The sequence below is a fragment of the Chroicocephalus ridibundus genome, chromosome 4, assembly GCF_963924245.1.
Source record: "Chroicocephalus ridibundus chromosome 4, bChrRid1.1, whole genome shotgun sequence".
Classification (NCBI taxonomy): domain Eukaryota; kingdom Metazoa; phylum Chordata; class Aves; order Charadriiformes; family Laridae; genus Chroicocephalus; species Chroicocephalus ridibundus.
In genome coordinates, this window is record NC_086287.1 from 65,559,784 (window position 1) to 65,578,422 (window position 18,639).

Here is an 18,639-nt window from a genome sequence, read left to right on the forward strand (position 1 = left end):
GGAAAAAAAAAAAAAAAAAGCAGCACGGTATCTTGGAATTTGCTGTAGATGGAAACAAACACTTCATGCCTTTGGAAAAGGAGAACCTGCAATCTTCCAATAGCAGAAAATCTCCATTCTCATAAATCTCGGAGAAATATTTTTGACAGGAAATCACCATAAGGTTAAATAACCGCTCTACTTCAAGAGCGGTTAACCAGTAGTTTACTGTCAACCTAAGATGACAGTTCAAGCAAGGTCCTACAGCAGTTCTGTCTGTATCTTTAGCGAATGACTCAGGTGAGGGAAGAGTAAGTACTACTTTAAAGAAAAAAGGAAAAAAAAAAGCCACCTGTGCCTGGCTAAGGTGAGGAGAGCTCAGGGAGAAGATGAGAATTCAGAATGGTTGTGATAAACTAGAAAAGTCTAAGAATCAACAAGGTCAGTTAAAAGCAATGCATTCAGGAAGTAGACCTCAAATATATTACTTCAGAATTATTAGATTGCAAACAGAGAAAATAGTCTGAGACCACACAATTAGGAGCATGAAGCATGCACAGATACAGCAAGTCTTGTTTTGGGACATAGTACCGGCCATGTTCTATCTAAAAATACTGGTAATAATTACATTTCTTGTCACTGTCAAGTTCTCAGCCAGCTTACTGGCCGAGAACCTGAGGCATTTTGCAGGCAGGTTTTAAGAAAGGTGTATAAATATCAAAGATACTTCAAGAGAGAAAGATAAGTGTTCCAGAAAACATCAGTTCAAAAGGAAAGCTTGGTGAACTTTGGAATATTTCTGGGTTGGGAAGCTGTTGTTTTGATAAAATAATTAACCAGTGCTCTCTATGCACACTGAAAATAAAAGACCAGATGATTTTTAGTACAAATTATGAAAATATATATTAGAGAGAATGAAAAAAAAAAGTTACTGATGTTGACTACATCTTGAAGCTGTGAAATCTCTTTCATTTAAGCTTTTAAATAACAGATTTGACAAACATCTGCCAAGAATAGTTTATGTAGGTTTAGCCCTGCTTCAGAGCAATGGCAGACTAAGTCACATTTTAATATCTCCTTAAGCTCTACATTTCTATGACTTCTGCTTCTGATGGCTTGTGGTTAATGTGTACAGATCAGTTCCTATAAAAAATAATTTTATTTCATACCTTGCTAATATCAAGGTTTATTATCTCTTGAGGTTGATCAATAAATATTGATCTTCACAGACTACACTCATATCTGCTTATTAATGCTAATGGCAGTCTTACAAACACCTAATAGCTCAGATTTCATTCTCAGTTACATTAAAACAGAAGCAATCGGACTCCAGCCTGTTAAGCAGAACTCATGTTAAAAAAAAATAATTACATTGTTTCAGTAAACCATTAAAATTGCACTTCTGTGTGGTAAAATCTGCTTTTAGTATCACATAACTGAAACACAGAGCACAGAAGTCATAATACTGAGTGCGCAGTATTCACAAGTAGTATTTCCTGTCCACCCAGTATTACTGGACAACATTGTCTATTAGGAAAACCAGATTCAGTACACACTACTAAAAAGGCATGGCTTACATGTTGATTACTCGTGTAGCAAAAATGGTTACTTTGCTGGTGTTTCTTTGTTTTTAAATCATGAGATAAAACAAGTAAGAAACAGTCATCCGAAGAGTTCATTAAACAAAAGAAAAAAAAAAGGCATTAATTGTTCCTATCGTAGAAACTACATAAAAGGCAAACACTTATCTTAGATCTCTAATAAGTGCTAGAACACCAACAGTAAATCGCTTACTTGTCTCTCAGCAGTTTACAGCAAAGGTACGACGGAACTCTGACAAACCTGAAATGGATTGCTGAGCCAACTTGGCAATAATGCCAGTGAGCATATATATGTATATACAACTGAAAAATTAATACACTGACAGGAAAGTAGCGCAAAACCTTGCATTTAAGTAATGTCTATTTTACAGTTACCTGAAGTTTGGCCTTCCACAGACCAGACACAATAACTGAAATGTAGCAAAAAGCTTCAGGACATAGCAAATTTTTCAGTATACTAGGACATAGGAATTTTACTGCTTATTTCATTTATATCTCTTTACTACACAAAGAACACTTGTATATCGGAAGCATGAGACTAGAATGAAAATACACAGGTAAAAATAAATACTCACCTTTCCAGTTGATCCAAATGCAAATAGGCCAAGGTCTTCATAAGAAGTGACAGCTGTTAGTAAGGCAAAAAAAAAAAAAAAAAGCTAAAGTATTCCTAGCTTGAAAATCACTTGAAAGCTCTAGCTTTGCCTTTTTTTCCTTTTTAAATTAACATAATTCAGGACAGAATTAAGAGAGTATTTTATAGTACTTTTTATTTACAAAATAGCTTTCATATACACCTGTATTACTGTTACAAAATACAGCTGTATGATCAACCATTCAGAGACTCTCCAGAAATTTAATTTTAATTTAATATTAAAAAAGTAATATTTTAAAAATAATAACACATTAATAGCAAATTGCTTTCTCCCAAAGATTTTTTGCAAGTAATACTATAGTTGAAGACTTACCAAATTAGACTCAACAATTAGATATGATATTCCCATATTTTATTTGTTAAAACGGTATGCTTTTTTTTTTTTAAATGAAGACAGCAACAGAGGATCCATTTTCATCTTTCTATGAATATAAACATCAATCACCATCTTGCCAGCTTTAAAAAAAATCATCACTATTTATTTCAAGACAGCTGAAGGTAAACACCTTCCTTGGCTGAAATCTATTATTAAAAAAAAAAAAAAAAAAAAAAAAAAAAAAAAACCACACACAAAACAAAAATCCTGCCCTTACCTGCACCTGACTTACATAATCACATTAAAATAGCCTGTGGTTTCCTGTATGCTTTTGTTGAGTTTTAGCTGAAGCTCACTTCTAATATTGCCGGTAACTCAAACCAATCCCTTCTCAGAAAAAAGGAAGTCATATTAAAGTCTTTCATTGTTGCTCTGTATTTTGTTATTAGAAACTCAAGCAATATCAAAAAGATGAAAGTTTTCTGAGAAATACCACTCGCTTTCTTGGTATATAATAAAATGGTCCGCAGTTGTAAATGCCTCAAAGGGTAAAATTAATCCCAAAACCCACATAATTTTACTGTCAAAACACTTGGTTTCTCTTCCTTGGTTCTACTTGGTACACTACTGCTTCTACTTCTGTCACATCTTAATTTAGGGCCCAGCCCTGCAATTTGAGCTGCTGGGGGGAGACCTTCACACCTGAGTGAAGTCCCAGCACTGAGGTAAATGAAACAAGACATGGGAGACACAGGCAGTTCACAGAGATCGGATGTCGGGACTGGAGCCTCAGACTGCCAACTGCCCAAGCTTAGGCATTTTTATTTCACTGACGTTCTGCACACAATCAGATCAATGCTCCAGAGGACAAAAAATGCCAACAATAAAAAAACCAAACACCACCACCCCCAAAAAAACTTCATTAATTTTCTCATATGATTTTCTCAAGGGCAATGTTTCACATTCTGCTCTACTACTGACACCAACATGCTATAACAAAATAAATGAAGTGACAAAATTAAATTAGCTAGAGTCAATTCTCAGCATAAACCTGGACTAGTCTCTTAGATCAGCCATTACACTGATACTAGTTATATACAGGTATAATTAAACAAGAAATGTGTCTTACTAGATTTTACCCTGTATTTTTCCTAGATTTCTATTTATAAAGTCGTTGACCACAAGAAAAAAAAAAATGTAGCAATTTAGAAGGCCATCTCCAATGGCATTAAAAAAAAAAACAAAACAAACACAAAACAGTAAAATGTTAAACACATTTAGGAGAGAATTGCTTTTACCACATGGGAACAAATACACAGCACACACATATGAGGAGTTACCAACAAAGAGAACAAAATTTTCCAAACACTATCAAAACAGCAAGATGAAACCTTGGAATGTTTTATATAGTAATTCTGTTTCTGTAATCAATTTAGTCTTGTGAACACTGGGAAGCCCTAATACTTAATCACATTACTTTCATAATTTCAAGAATACATGGAATAAAATATTAAATACCATTGATATAAAGATAAACAAGTTCTGCCTGATTGACTTCTTTTGCGTTATTAACACTAAATGGAAATTATCCATTTAAATACAAAGTGAAATTGGCAAGTAAAGTACAAGCAATACTCATGAGTAACTCATAAAATAAAGAGAAAAAAAAGCCACGAAACTTCAAAGTACATCCCACTTAAATTCCCAATTCCTCTGCTTTACAGCGTAAGCTTAGCCTTTGTCAGCCCAAACCCCAAAACAATGTAGGTCGTACTGAATTAACACCAGGAGAAAACATTGACTAAACTAATCCAAATCTAACACTTGACACTTGGGAATATTAGTTTTGCTAAGGCTTTTCGTCTACACAAATAATTTGATTTTGTCAAAGTCCAGACCAAACTGAAGACGCTTCTTTATTTTTAAAATAGAACTAAAATGCTTGTGCTTAAGAAATCCTGGTCTTTATTTAAAATGGAATTAAAATTACAGCTTCCTTTTCAGAAGGTATTTCATATGCCAGCTCTTTCCTAGGACTACTTTTATCATTTGAAAACCTGAACGAATAGTTTACAAACACTTTCAAAGGCTTTTCTTTTCCACCTACTAAATTTTTCTAACTTATGTTTTAATGTAAAACTACTGAAATTTCTTTCCAATTCCTTGCCATGGATTGAGCTTAATACTGTAACACTGTTCACAAAGGCATGTAAGTTTTATAAAGAAAAATATTCAATTATCTATGCTAGAAGCAAACATGTACACAGATTTTACTTCGTCAAGGCACAACAGGTTATATTTCTCACTTTTTAGAGACAACGTTCCAAGGAAAAAGTTGGAAAGCTACCTAACATGTAATTACTTCAATAGTTTACAGGAATTATAATACATATAATCTGAGAGAAATCTTATTAAAAAAAATTAAAAAAATCAAAACACAGAAGGCCATAAATACAGCAAACTTATCTAGGTAATAGTCCTGGTGCTAGTATTACCTATCAACATTACATTTAATAATTAGTTATCACCTAAAGTGCAAGTTTCAGACAAGAGAAATAACTTTGTCCTCTCATTTCAGAGGTATTCCTTGCTTTCAGCTCTGTGTATTTAAAAAATGCTATCCTGAGGTGGAATGTTGCCTTTGGACAATAACTGAGGAGTTACACCATTTTTCTATGTTAGGTCTCTTAAGTTCATAACACTGAGACTCTTCTTAATTCAAAAAGCTTAAATCCTTGGTTTCCACCACCACCACCAGTAGTTCTTTTGCAAGGATCTCTTTAATTATTATTTTACCAGACAACAGCATAATACCACTTACTGCCTATTTAATACAGAACTTTTCAGCCTCAAATAAGAGGTAAACAAAGATCACAAAAAATTACCTCAAGTTCCGTCTTTTTTTTTTGCTTCTTATGTATCTTTCTAGCTACTTATTTCAAGTTCCAACTCCTTTCTAATAAGCAGAGCTCCAAGAGGGGAAAAAAATTACCAAAGACTTAGTCCCAAATCATCAAGCAGCCAACAATATCAACCATAAAAGCAACCCTACCTCTGAAAAATATTTTTTAAGAATGTATGAAGATCACTCAACAGGTGAAGACAGGAGCAGCAGATCTAAGAAGAATCAGGAAGCAATCATCTGAGAGACCAAAGCTAGCTATAGAAAACAAAGCCAATAAGGAAAGAAACGGAAGCTTTCTCCCACCACCTTTGAAAAAAGAAGAAAACAGATGAGAAGGAAACAATAACCAGGTGACAGAAAGAGATGGAGACCTCCTGCTATAACGTGACTTTTGTGTATGAGAAGTCAAGGAACTAGTCAGTTATTTCAGTAACAATTAAAAGAAGCAAGAAACAAAACATTAGCAGAAAAGATTGCAGATATTAGAATCCACTGTTTGAATGTTCTTAAAGCACTATAATTTCTAAGGACTGCAATATGACCTCTCATTCAGTACCAAAAACGCTGTAAAACCCTGCATCTGTAAAGTGGCATGAGAATTATGATAATCCAATGTTTACAATATGTTTACAAAACCTGAAAGGTATCCATTTCAAGCCATAAACAAAATATATATTACAAGTATAAGAATGAAAGTCTGCTATTTCACTGCTCTTAAGCCTTCACTGGAAGCAACAGCACACACTGAAGCAGCATGGTTCAGCCAGCACCAAAATAATTTTGCTACAGAAATACAGCATCTATCTTTTCAGAAAGATCAGACAGGCATTTTGAAAAAAACTAAAACAGGAAATCTACAAAGCAGTCAGTTTGGCATTGACTTGCCATAGGATGTTTCAAAACCGTATTTTTAAATGGCAAATAGTAATTGTTAAAAATGCTAAATATTTCAACATCAGTGAATCAGACACAGCTATCTGTTAACAGGCTGTTAATTATAATAATTATACTGGATCATGTCTTTGTGATATAGGTGAGAAAGTATTTCAGAAATAAATCCTTTCCACTTACCAGTCTGAGTGCACATACTGAGCAGAAGAAATACAGAGTAAGAAGCAAGGCTGGCAACGATCAGCAGCAAGATACTAAAAAACCCAAAATATTCAGAATTAAAGCACTTTCACAGTACAATGCACTTTCTGTCTTTAAGAATGCTACTTTTCCAAGAAGTAAGCTACCACAAGACAAGATTTCCTCATTCTATAGCTTATATCTGCTGACTATGGTTCATCTGGCCTCTGACCTTCCCAATACTTGCTAAGTTCCAGGGCTTCTTACGTTGTTCACCAAAGCACATCACACACTACACAGGGTAAAGGCCTGAGGGATTACAAAGAGGACATAAACATAGGAATTTGTGTGTATACGTCTACACAGACAAGTATGTATCTTCTAACGAAGTGAATCTAATGCTTAGAAAACTGTAAATGTGACAATACTGGTGATTTAGGCCCTGTTATTGATAGGTTTGTATGTACAGTAAGCAGAAGTGCAAACAAAAGCACAAGCTGATGCACATTTTTCAGATATGTAGCCATCCTACTCCAGAAGGCCCATTTCTAGAACTAAAGGAGACAGCAGCTTTGAAACGTAAATATTAATCTATTAGGAGTAATGGCCAAGAAATTGCCACCATGTGGCAATTTAATGCAATGTCTGAGCAGTACTTACGTTAGGCCAGATTTGAATGACTAAACCAAAAAGGGAAGATCTTATTCAGTAACGCTGAAAAGCACAAGCTATTTACTTCTCCCTCAGGTTTTGCACAGAAGTCTTGGTAATCAAGTTCTGTTCCATTTAAAACTGCAGGCCCAGTTTAAAAATAAGCATACATAAAACCCAAAAACTTACCTAAACCCCATAATCCCTGTGTTGGCCATAGCATAGGATAAGCCAAGTATCCCACTTCCCATGATTGCATTCATTAAATTAAATACTGAGAAACCAAAGGAAGAACCATGATTTTGAGGATTCTGTGAAAACGGCAGAACAAAGTACAATTAGCACTAGAGGTGTTTCGGTCTTTCATAGGAGGAAATTTAAGGGAGGGAGAAACAATCAACTTTTCGTCCCTTGATCTAAATCAGAAAAAACTCTTTTCTCAGTCTAAGACCACATAAACCCTCGTGCACATGAAGTAACACGACGCTGTGTCATAAGGATCTCAAGATGCCTTCAACCTTTGGGTACGGTGATACTAGAGCACAAGAAGAGAGCGGCAAGATTTATGCCTAAAATCAGGCTATCCCTGCCTGCTCGCAACAGCACCGAGGGGGAGAGCAGCGCTCCCAAGAGCACTGCAACCGAAGCATCGCACGGAGCAGAACCGCCAGGACCAGACGTTCAGCTTCGCAGGCCCCGGCGCTGCCCCGTGCTCCTGCGTCCCTGACCGGCCCTTCCCGCTGCCGTTGGCAGGTGCGTCCCCCCCGGGAGCCCTCCCGCACGGCCCCGTCCACCCGCCGCCGAACTGCATCGGTCCGGCCGACCTTTGAGCCCGAGGTCTCGTCCCCTCTTTCCCTCCCCCCACCGGGGCCGCGCTCCCCGGACTTCTCCCCAGCACCAAGCTCGGCCGGGCACAACCGCCCCCGCAGCACCCCCGGCCCGGGAAGCCGCCAAGTCGCGGCGACGGGGATCGCCCTGACACAGCACCCGGGGAAGGAAAGGCAAGTGAAGTAAAGCCGAGCCGGCGCCCGCCGCCCCACGACGGAGCGGGCCCGGGCAACCCCGAGGCCGCAGCCCCCCCCTCAGGGCGCTCCCCTCAGAGCTGCCCCTCCCCACCGCCGAGCCGCCCCCTCACACTGCCCGGCGGCGGCAGCAGCGGGGCGGACTCCCCGTCGTCGTCATCGTCGTCCTCCTCCTCTTGTTCGCGGGCCGACAGGTACCAGCCCCGCTCGGCCAGAAACCGCCCGGCCCCCCGCGGCGGCGGCGCCATGGCACCCCGCGCCCCGCCGCCTCGTCTCTGAGGGGAGCGGGGGGCGGGGCCGCCGGGGGGCGGGGCCGCAGCGGGGGGCGGGGCGGCCGCACCAGCCCCGCCCTCCCCCTCGGCGCGGCCACAGGGAGCGGTGCGGCGCGCGCGGCGTGACGGCGGCGATGACGTGCGAGGGCGCCGGCGCGCGCGGCGGGGCTCGGCATGAGGTGAGGCGGGGGGGGGAGCTGCGGGAGCGGTAGCCATGCCGACGGCGCGGCCACGGCGGCGGCCTGCGGCTCCCCGCGGCCGCCCCGGCTCCGCCGCCCTCGGTCGGGCCTGTGCCATCCCCCCCCGGCCAGCGGCGGGAGGCCCAGGCGGCGGCGGGCCTAAGGCGGCGGCTGCCAGCGGTGCTTCCCTCAGGGAGAGGACAGGGCCCCGCCCCGATGAGCGTCCCTCTTCCCCGGGTGAGGCCTGTCCGGCGCCTCTGCGACCCGCCCGGGGGTGTCTGTGCGTGGTGGCCGCTGTGGAGCTGCGGCCGGGCGGAGCGGGTAGCAGCCCTCCAGCAGCACCTCCCGCCCCTGCTTCACCTCAGATTACTCTGGGGGAGGAATGGGGCAGACGGGGATTCTGGCGGGACCTCGGTTACGGGGGGAAAGGCGGGTGTTTCTAGAGACAACGCTGGGAAGATGTTAGTCCTCTGGCGACAGGATGGCTGCGGTGACCTCCAACCAGACCCAGCGTGGTGGCTTTTATCTTGCAGGCTTTACTCGTACAGAGAAGCCCGTGCAAACTAGGCAAGCAGTTTCCAGCTAGGGAGAAGGGGAATGCCTAAGAAAAACACTGGGATGCTCTGGTCTCTGGATGAAGGCTTTCTCCTCTGTAGCAGACTTGAAGAATGTAATGTTTATTTTTGAGTCAACAGGGAAAGGAGGTGTGCTTTGCCAAAAACTTGGTGTAGGGAAATGACCTGGCTTGGAGACGTAGGGAGTCCCAGTGAGGAGCTGGGATTTGTGGGGGAGGGAGGATGGGAGCAGGGCCAGCTCTGCTAAGGGTCAAGCACAGCTCCTTTTTTGAAGAGACGGCACGGCTTGTTACCCTAAAGGAGGGCAGTGGCCTCTAGTCGGAGTGTAGATGTCTGAGGCAGGCAAGAGGACCGGTTTCCTTTCAGAGCTAGTTTGCCCTATCTTAAAACAAACTTCCCAAGAAGTCAGGAGAAATGTCAGCCTCACGCATTATCTAAATCATTGGTTCCTGCCTAGGAGCGGCTGATGCTGAATCAGAAAGTTTGGGCCTCTTTGGACTGGCTCTAGTGGAAGAAACCATTTAGAGAAGCATAAAGCTACTTTTCAAGACTGCATCCTGTGAATTGTGGAGAGGGTTCAGTCGCTTGAACAGACATTACTAATGCTTCCCCTGTATCTTTAGGGGAATTCTGCATTTAATTCATTGTCTTTCTGGCATGCAGTTCGTGGAGCAAAGGCACTATGGAGTGTGTAATTCCTTACCACTGGGGTATAGGAGGCAGAAATTGATGAAGAGTGATTATGACCACTATTGCTAATAAGTGTTTTCTAGCAACCACTGCTTGGTAATGAATTTTATCAGGGAGAGAAGGAATTCAACAGTAGGATCACGACAGTAAAAATGTTTCCATTTGGCTTACTGGGATTAATATCACGTTTATTAGAACAAAGAGAGGTCATTGTGTTTTGGCAGGGGGGGATTATCTCACTGCTTAAAATTAGTTAATGTTAAGTCTAAAAATAGATTTGCGAAAGAACAGAAATTTGTAATATATAATTCATAATAAAGAGCTTTACTAAACTATTGTGGATTGTTTGGTACAGATGGAAATTCTAGTTTATGAGAACAGCGAATCCGTGTGATTTGCAGCCTTTTTAACGGAATGATTACATAATGTCTATAAAATGAATAATTTCTCTTTTAGGACTTTATGGAGATTTGGATATTCTGCCAGACTACTGAAAACTAATCATTTTAGGACAGCTGCATCAAATACATCATTTCCAGCAGTTTGGATGCTATTGGCACAATATTCTGGCACAATACCTGCACGCTTTGTAGTAGTTAAAAAAAATAGTTTTTTTACAATGCCTGAAACTGATAAAGCTAATCTAGAACTCTATTCACCACATCCTGGAGTGCGTGGGATGACACTACTCAACAGAGCAGCTTTTAAAAGGACAGTTGTTGTTCCAGTTCTTAAAGTCAAGAAAGAAATTGTAAATACTTTGCTGAAGTCCCTAAAGCATACAGTACTACAGCGTCCTGGTCTAAAGCGTGTGGTTGAGGATACAGAAGATGAGGACAGTAGACTTGTTATTCTGGATCCTCATAAAATACCAGAATTCTCATTGGGAGAAGCGGAACAAGAGGTATTAAAACAGCTTAATGTTTGTCCTGAGGTGTCCAAGTATAACTTGGAGCTAACTTATGAGAATTTCAAGTCGGAGGAGATCCTACGAGCAGTCCTTCCCGAAGGTCAAGAAGTCACTTCTGGATTTAGCCGTGTTGGTCACATAGCTCATTTGAATCTTAGAGATCATCAGCTACCGTACAGATATTTGATTGGTAGGTAAAACAGCTCTTCTCAAAAAAGTAATTCATATATTTTGTATATTGTTAAAACCATATTTTAACAATTATTCTACTGGTAAATTATTAATTGTACAAAGAAAACTTTTGGGCACTTTGTTTCGTATTTTGACTTTAAATAGCCTTGTGCTGATGCTGTAGCTGTGCCCAGAAGGCACAGTTCTCTCCTTTTACCGTAATTGTGGTCTCACTTTACTGAGCATTGGGTCAAGGCAAAGTATGTGCCTTAGAAAGATGTCACATCTGCAACCCTGAATCATTAGAGGAAGGTTGTTCTAGTACATGCTTACTTTTGTTAATTTAACTGTAAACAGCAGTGTTTGTATCTCTTGTAGAACATTAAGAGGTTGTAGTCCCTTAACCAGAATACCTTTGCCCTCTCTTTCAGGCCAGGTTCTAATTGACAAGAATCCGGGAATCACCTGCGTAGTGAATAAAACAAATATTATTGACAGCACATACAGAAATTTTCAAATGGAAGTGCTCGCTGGAGAGAGCAACCTGGTAACCAAGGTACAGGGTTTTTCCCCCTGTTTATTTGTAATTTAATATGTTAAAACCCAAAGGCATCTACTGGAAAGATGTAATGAAGAGATGCTTTTAAGACCATTCCTTTGCACATTCTATGTTCATTTTTCCTGGTCTGCCAAGACCAAACTCACAGCCACAGAGATCACGAAGATACATATTCTTTCAAGTTTACGGCCTAGATTTTAATGATATGTAAAAGACCTGAAGTAAAGTTTTCTTACAGAGATACTAATTACAAACTTGTAGTGAGGGGTATTTCTCACTCTAAACCCAAAATATTTAGTGGATTTGATCTAAGAAAGTGCTGGTTTTTAATTTCACCAAGCCTTGTATGGTGGCTGGTACTGAATGTAAGACTGTTCTTAAATCTCACTGGCTTTGCAATGTAGGCAAGATTTTGTCTGTGCCTTTTTCCTTTCTGTCAGCAGCAAGACAAACCTCATCTCTTCTGTTTTGACATTTTTCAGGTGTAAAGCACTATGTAACTGCCAAGTATTCTTCATGTAGGGTTTCTTGTCTTTAGTTGGAAACTTGGCCACTGGTTTGACCAAAAAATATTTTTCCTAACTGTTAGCAGTTTTGTACTTTTTTATTTGGTAATAGAACGTTTTCTTTTCTAAAAGTTGAATAGCTTGGTAGAACATCCTGTACATGCACAGAGAAGGCATTTGAATTGTCAAGGCAGCAGCAATAATCAAATGTTATGCAGATGGTATTAGCTCATTAAGCATACATCTAACACACCGAGGAGTACAGATACACTTCAGTACGTTTCTTGCTGGCAAAGCAAATGACGCAGTGATTTGGATCCAAAGTTGCTTTACTTTGGAGTCACACAGTTCGAGTGTGGTGGTGCAAAGTGAGTATTATCTTGCATCCCACTCTCATCCGAGTAAGTACTGTTTCTTTTTAGGTCTGTTCTTAAGATAGTGGTCATCCCAAAGTTTGCGTTTGGATCAGTTTCCAGACTCTGTCACCTTGAGAGATAAAACACACTATTTTTTCAAACTGAAGAATTGGCTCCCAGTGGTTTTGAATTTGGCTGACTGTTGCCATTCTTGTGCGGTATCATTCTCAGACACTTATTTACTATGTGGACTCTGCTAAGGAGGGCTTGAGGCATCTTCCTAAGGTCTGCTTTCAATAAAGGAGTTGTCAGCTAGCCACAAAGCTCTTGGAAAGCCTCAGATATTTTTCTTTATGGTCATTTTAAGTTGCTGCTTTATTTCCACCTGGTGATTGAGACATGCATAAGCCAGCCATCTGGATTGACATTCCTTATGGCTATTTCTGACGAGTAGATCTGTTTATACAAGATTCATGTGTGCTGCTAATGGGACAAATGTCAATGTATGCATTACTTTTTGATAAAGCACTTCGGATTTTAGCTGTCTTAATTACTGATAATGCTTAAACATGCCTGGAATTTGAACACGGAGGCTTAAGCAAATGTTTTGGACTTTCAGGTCAAAGAAAATAATATTGCATATGAATTAGACTTTTCCAAAGTCTACTGGAACCCACGTCTTTCCACAGAACACGGCCGTATTGTTGAGCTTTTAAAGCCCGGTGATGTCCTTTTCGATGTCTTTGCTGGGATTGGACCTTTTGCTATTCCAGCAGCAAAGAAAAAGTGCCGTGTATTTGCAAACGATCTCAATCCTGAATCCTACAGCTGGCTTCTGCACAACTGCAAACTAAACAAAGTAGACAACAAAATAAAAGTGTTCAACATGGACGGCAGGGACTTCCTCCTGGGGCCAGTAAGAGAAGAACTAAGTAAAGAGCTCCCACTTCTGAAAGAAGAACAGAAAACCTCTTTTCATATAGTCATGAATTTGCCAGCTTTGGCTATTGAATTTCTAGATGTTTTCAGGCATCTCTTGGTTGGAGAGCCGTGCAGCACTGCTGGCCTTCCCACGGTGCACTGCTATGGCTTCTCCAAACATGATGACCCCACCAAAGATATTCAAGAACGAGCAGAAGCTTCGCTGGGAACCTCCTTGGCTGGACGCTGTTCTACTTACCCGGTTAGAAATGTTGCACCGAACAAGGAGATGCTGTGCATCAGTTTCCAGATTCCAGCAGATGTACTGTACAAGAGGCCCTGTCCTGATGAAGGTAAGGAACAAGCCTCCTACGCGGCACTTGGATATCAGGCTGCACCTTTTGCTGTCTCATGCTGGTCCCACCTTGTCAGCCCTGTGGGCCACTTCAGCTGTGTGACAGCGATTCTGTATCTGGTTGTGAGTGCGGAGGTAGGCGGCAGGACTGAGTGCCTGCATGTGTGCAGCAGCTGCAGGGCTTCATGCGCTCTCAGTAACAGCGGCCCGCTCCTCTGATCCCAGCATGAGCCTCCATAGAAAAAATGGTGGACTGGATAGGATCATCCCACAGGCCATAAACCAGACCTTTATGCCTCAGATTGCTACTGGGGGAGGATGAGGTATCTAACATCAAGGACGCGTTTCTGTTAGCTAACTTAAGAACTGGAGCTTCGTTTTCACCCAGGGTAGAGTAGCGTACTTCCAAGTGACTGGTCCCTTATGCTTGCATGGACTCAGTTTAGGTCTGGAGCCACTATATCAAGCAGAATCCAGTTCTGTACAATTTAATTGAGAAATGGATATCCTTTAATGTTGAATTTGATTTTTTTTTTTTCATAGTTGGTCATTTCTTGAAGTACTCATAGAAGGTAGTTGGTTTCAGTGATCTCGGGCGTTGCAATACATGACAAGGGGAGAGGAGCGGGGAGGCTTTCCATCTGCAGTTACATGAACTAGAGGAATGGAGGTTTTGATAAAGCTTTAAGGCCATGAAACATATTTTTACACTGTTGTTGGGAAGCACTGAGATGTAGGTCAAAATGTAGCTCACTACAGGTTTTTTGAAAGTCCTTTCTGGCATTTAGTAAAGACCCCCCCCCTTATTGCTGTAACAGTTTTCATTTGTGACTGTTAATCCTGATTTTAACTGTCATCTCTTCCTGTTAAATCCCATAAGTGTTACATGGGTTGTGGTTTAGTTCTGTTTACTGCACATTAAATAACTTACTTTTTCTAACCTTCTTCCAGCAAAACCAGCCTCTAAACGTTTGTGTACCAGCAAAGATTTTTCTGAAGAAAAGTTACCGAGTTGACGACTAGAGTTATGGTAACTACCTTAGTAGTCTGCATAAGGTATACGTAGGTTACCTCTGGTTTACCCCTTGAATTATTTGAAGTGAACCTGTGTTACCCATCTCAGGTGCTGAGATGCGTAATGCACGTTGCAGCTTTCCTTTGTGAGCCTTGCTTCCTGTGTTAACCTTTTTTTTTTTTTTTTTAAATTGTGGGACCAATAAGCAGATTGAAATTGTTGTTACTATAAAAAAATAAAACTTCACTTTTTTGTAATAAAGGTGTTTTGGTACTTTCCTGCTCTCTATTATTTCACGCCTTGTGATAATTCAGTGACACAGACTGGGATAGTTTTCTGCTGTGTCATTTTGATATTGTGCGGTTTGTGGCGAAAACAGATTTTTATATTTTGTTGAGTAGCAAGATGATTTGCGTAACCCTTGCATTGGATTCTCTCTGACAAACGGTTTTGGTGTTTAAGAATATTGGGTTACTTGTTAGCAGATGTACAAACAACTGTGGTGTAAGCAAGATAACCTTTCAAAAACTTTACCCAAGATACAAAAAGGCCCAAATAGCCGTATATACTTGTTCCTAGGCTTTTGGAGTAATAAATTCTTTTTTAACACTGAGATTTAGTTAGGGATTGGTTGACTCCTAACTTAGTGTTTGCCCACCGTTAAAGCAGGAAAGACTTTAATGCCATTTGCAGATTAAGTAACGCTTGCATTGAATGCTGGATTGAAAACCACTACCTGTCTGAACAGTCCTCTCGTCTTGCAGCCGCGTCCTCCTGTGGCTTTTGTGCCTCTGCCCTCTTCCCGCTCTCCCCTGCCTCCCCCACTGCTCCTCTGCTGCAGTCCCTGGGCCATCTCTCTGACGGGCTGCCCGTATTCTGCAGGGATTCAAAAAGCCTCTGCCTTTGATTTCCTTTTCTTACCCATCCAAACTATTGTTGGGCAATGTCAACCACAAATAGTTTATTTGGACAGAGAACTCAGATGGCCCTCTCGGTTTCAGATATTTTCCTTCAGTCCAAGCTCAGAGCTCACGCCTAGCAACTCAGTGACCAGATGTCCACCACCCTCCCTGGCTCTGCTGCTGTGGCTCCATCACTGGGGCCAGCAACCCGATGTCTTGGTTCTCACCCAAACAGCCATTAAGGCCTGTAGATTTGTTTTGCTCAGCGGCTTTATGCTGTAGCCTTTCCCTTGGCTACACAGCCAGTGCTTTTCAGTAAGCCTTCACAGCTTGGTTACTGCTAGATTGCATTTATCAAACCGGGGGGAAAAAAAATCGTGACTCACTCGTACTATCTTGAAAGCTGCCGTACAGATTATTTCCCTGGCCTGGCACTCCAGCCCGAGCATTCCTCCACTGGCCTTTAAAATGGTATCGCAACGGCTTTAACCTGTTTGTCCTCGCTGTCAATGACAGGCACATTATCTCCGCTCCCTACCAGTCTCTGCTCCCCTTAAGAGCAAGCGCTGGACTCTTGCCTCCAGCCTGCGATGCTGTCTCTGCTGCCTGTGACATTGTCTAACGCCACCGCATGCTTCCTACCGTGACCCTCTGGGCTTCCCATAAGCACTGAAAGCTGCTCTTGTTCTTTCAGAGCCCTCCATGAACACTGCGGTAGGGATAAGGCCCTCTGCCATTGTGGAATGATGCAGTCACCCTATGATCTGTGCTAACCCACCTGCCTGCACTGCCGCAGACTGCAGATCCCTTTGACTGTGTGCGTTGCCTCATAGTCCAAATCTAGGGCTTCTTGGCATTACTGCACTCACCAAAACCTGGCTTTAATCACCATTTTTGTGTAAAGCAAGTCGACTACATAACTCTCATTTTCAGCATGTGACTGAAGTATCCCACGGCAGGGAAGGATTTTAGTTCTTAAAAGTTTTGTTCGCGTAAGGATCAAATCCCATTGTTATTTTAGCAGCACAGCTTTAGTTTAGATGCCAGTCAATGGATTGTATGTGTAGCTATACTCGTAACCAGGGGTTTTTCCATATTTCTGTGCAGTTGCCACTTCTGTGTATAACCCTTCCACATGAAATAGCAAACGATAGCTAACATACACGCGAGCTGCTTGAGTGTATTTAAATGATACATATTAATACGCATATGCAGTTCTGCGTGCCTTAGGGCAATGACGTGAGGCTTTACAAACTGCATATAAAGCGGATGATGGGTGAGGTGTATCTTCACCAGCCTGGGCGAGCCCTGAATAGTACAGACTCCCCCTGGTTGCTGCCACTCCCTCCTAGGGTGCCAATCAGAATCCCAGCAGGACTGCCGCTATCCTGTACTGGGGAAGAGGAGACAGGCTGTCAGGCATCTGTGGCGGAGGGAATGAACTCCCACAGCTTCTATGTGCTAGGAAAACGATCAGGCAGGCAGTGGTGGCAGCCAGAGGCTTTGTGTCTCAGGCCAGGCCACCTGTGCCTGGCAGGGAGCAGTACTCTGCAGGCTACGACCTCTTCTACGCCTCCCCCTTCTGTGTAAGGCTACCTGTCGGCAACCATCCTGGGCACAAACAACAGGAGTTCAGAGAACGGGCAATGGAAGTTTTGGCACCTCCCTCCACTTTCCTTAATAAAGGAAGCACCAAGTCTGGAAGAAAGCTTATTACTCTCTTCATTATGACATAGAAAAAATACATTCATTTAGTCCACTCCTCAGAACAGCATTCAACAACTATTAACGGGTGACCCATAAAACGTGCTCCAGGCTTTACTCCAGGGGCACTTGCTGTCCTGGCAGCTTCCAGTGTGCTGCAGTTTATACATAGTCGTGGTGAAGACCAATCCTGCCACTGGAAGCCCATCTCTGCTGCAATTAAGTAGAACTTCCACTACAAGGAGAGAGGAAGGAGTATGTCAAAGCAGCGGATCAAGTGGCAAGGGTGATCCCAAAAGCCAGAAAAAGGCATGTTCCTGCCTAAAGAAGCTCCTGAATGTGTGACAGGAAAGTTGCAAACAGAACTAAACAGGAAAAAAACAAAACCAGTTTTGACTAATGACTGAGCCTTTTATCAGGGCTTCTTAGATTGCTTCTAGAGGAAGAAAGCTGAAAGACTTTGAGCTGAAGATTTGTCTTCCAGACAAAGGTAAAAACCAAGTGATATCAGGAAGGATCCTGCATAAGAGTTGTGTCAGCATAGTTCCAGGGTTTCTCATCTCGTCCAGCTGGCAGGAGGAAAAACCCACTTGTCTGAACTGGGGAAACTAGTTTTATGGGAAGAAAATGTAGGCTTGAGTATTATTGAATATAACACTAAATGTTATAATCAAAATGGCATTTAAATGCTTGTGCAAATAAAACCCTGCAATAAGAGTAAAACCACAAACTTCAATAAAAAAGTCTGTCTTTATTTAAAAAAAATTTACAAGTGTATTTCTTTAAACCTCAAACATATACAGCTGAGTTATTCACATCTTCCATTAGATGTGGCTTATTGCTTCAGCCTCCCTCAGCAAAGTGCCACATGACTAACGAGTTTCCCCCTCCACAAAAATGTATCTACCATTTTACAAAGCTCTCATGCAGATGGGTTGTTTTTTTTTCCTTTAACACTTAAACACAGCTGGTTTTACACAGAAAAGTGTCTGCAGCTTAGCCGTTGTGCAGATGGCAGCAATTTTACCCAACCTTTGCTGGCTTGACTGGCTTTTCCCTCCGTTCGGTGTCCTTTGATCACCGGCTGATGCCCACTGGCTAACTGGGGTGCCAGAAAAGGCCACTGAAAGCATCCTGTAAGGCTCGGTGACAAGCAAGAGAAGAAGTGTAGCCCCCAGCAAGATCCTGCGGAGAGGCGGCTCGTACGTGGTTGAGATACCTAAAACAAAGAGAAGCATTCTTTTAGAGCAGAAATAAACACCTGCGTAGTTCACAGTACAGTGAGGTCGAGGCTGCTTTTGGGGAGCAAGCGAGGAGGTGGAGC

The 18,639-nt window shown here is 42.0% G+C and overlaps 3 protein-coding genes across 5 annotated transcripts in view; 1 reads left to right on the forward strand and 2 right to left on the reverse strand.

Annotated features, from left to right (window-relative positions):
* SLC38A6 (solute carrier family 38 member 6) overlaps positions 1-8,476 on the reverse strand; it is a 45,054-nt gene extending 36,578 nt beyond the window's left edge. The window contains 4 exon segments of the mRNA XM_063333592.1: positions 2,156-2,208; positions 6,528-6,601; positions 7,368-7,489; positions 8,314-8,476. Of these exon segments, the coding sequence (XP_063189662.1) occupies positions 2,156-2,208; positions 6,528-6,601; positions 7,368-7,489; positions 8,314-8,448 (384 nt within the window). The 5' untranslated portion in view covers positions 8,449-8,476.
* Positions 8,477-8,562: 86 nt separating this feature from the next.
* Positions 8,563-17,989, forward strand: TRMT5 (tRNA methyltransferase 5). Of its 3 annotated transcripts, XM_063333602.1 has the most exons (5): positions 8,563-8,651; positions 10,373-11,016; positions 11,429-11,553; positions 13,038-13,692; positions 14,646-17,989. In XM_063333602.1, the coding sequence occupies exons 1-5, from the start codon at positions 8,647-8,649 to the stop codon at positions 14,708-14,710; spliced, it is 1,494 nt and encodes a 497-aa protein (XP_063189672.1). In that variant the 5' UTR covers positions 8,563-8,646; the 3' UTR covers positions 14,711-17,989. The 3 variants fall into 3 exon arrangements, with proteins under 3 accessions (XP_063189672.1, XP_063189669.1, XP_063189671.1); XM_063333599.1 differs by having other exon boundaries at positions 13,038-17,989; XM_063333601.1 differs by lacking the exon at positions 8,563-8,651 and adding an exon at positions 8,662-8,888 and having other exon boundaries at positions 13,038-17,989.
* A 57-nt stretch (positions 17,990-18,046) lies between these two features.
* The window catches only part of MNAT1 (MNAT1 component of CDK activating kinase), a 127,365-nt gene continuing 126,772 nt past the window's right edge, over positions 18,047-18,639 (reverse strand). Inside the window, exon 8 of the mRNA XM_063333603.1 lies at positions 18,047-18,534. Coding sequence (XP_063189673.1) covers positions 18,414-18,534 — 121 coding nt within the window. The 3' untranslated portion in view covers positions 18,047-18,413. The remainder of the gene's footprint in view (positions 18,535-18,639) is intronic.

Coding starts and splice junctions, on each gene's coding strand:
- TRMT5 (XM_063333599.1), top strand. Junction 11,017..11,428: donor ACCGTACAGATATTTGATTG/GTAGGTAAAACA, acceptor CCTCTCTTTCAG/GCCAGGTTCTAATTGACAAG. Junction 11,554..13,037: donor AGAGCAACCTGGTAACCAAG/GTACAGGGTTTT, acceptor TTGGACTTTCAG/GTCAAAGAAAATAATATTGC.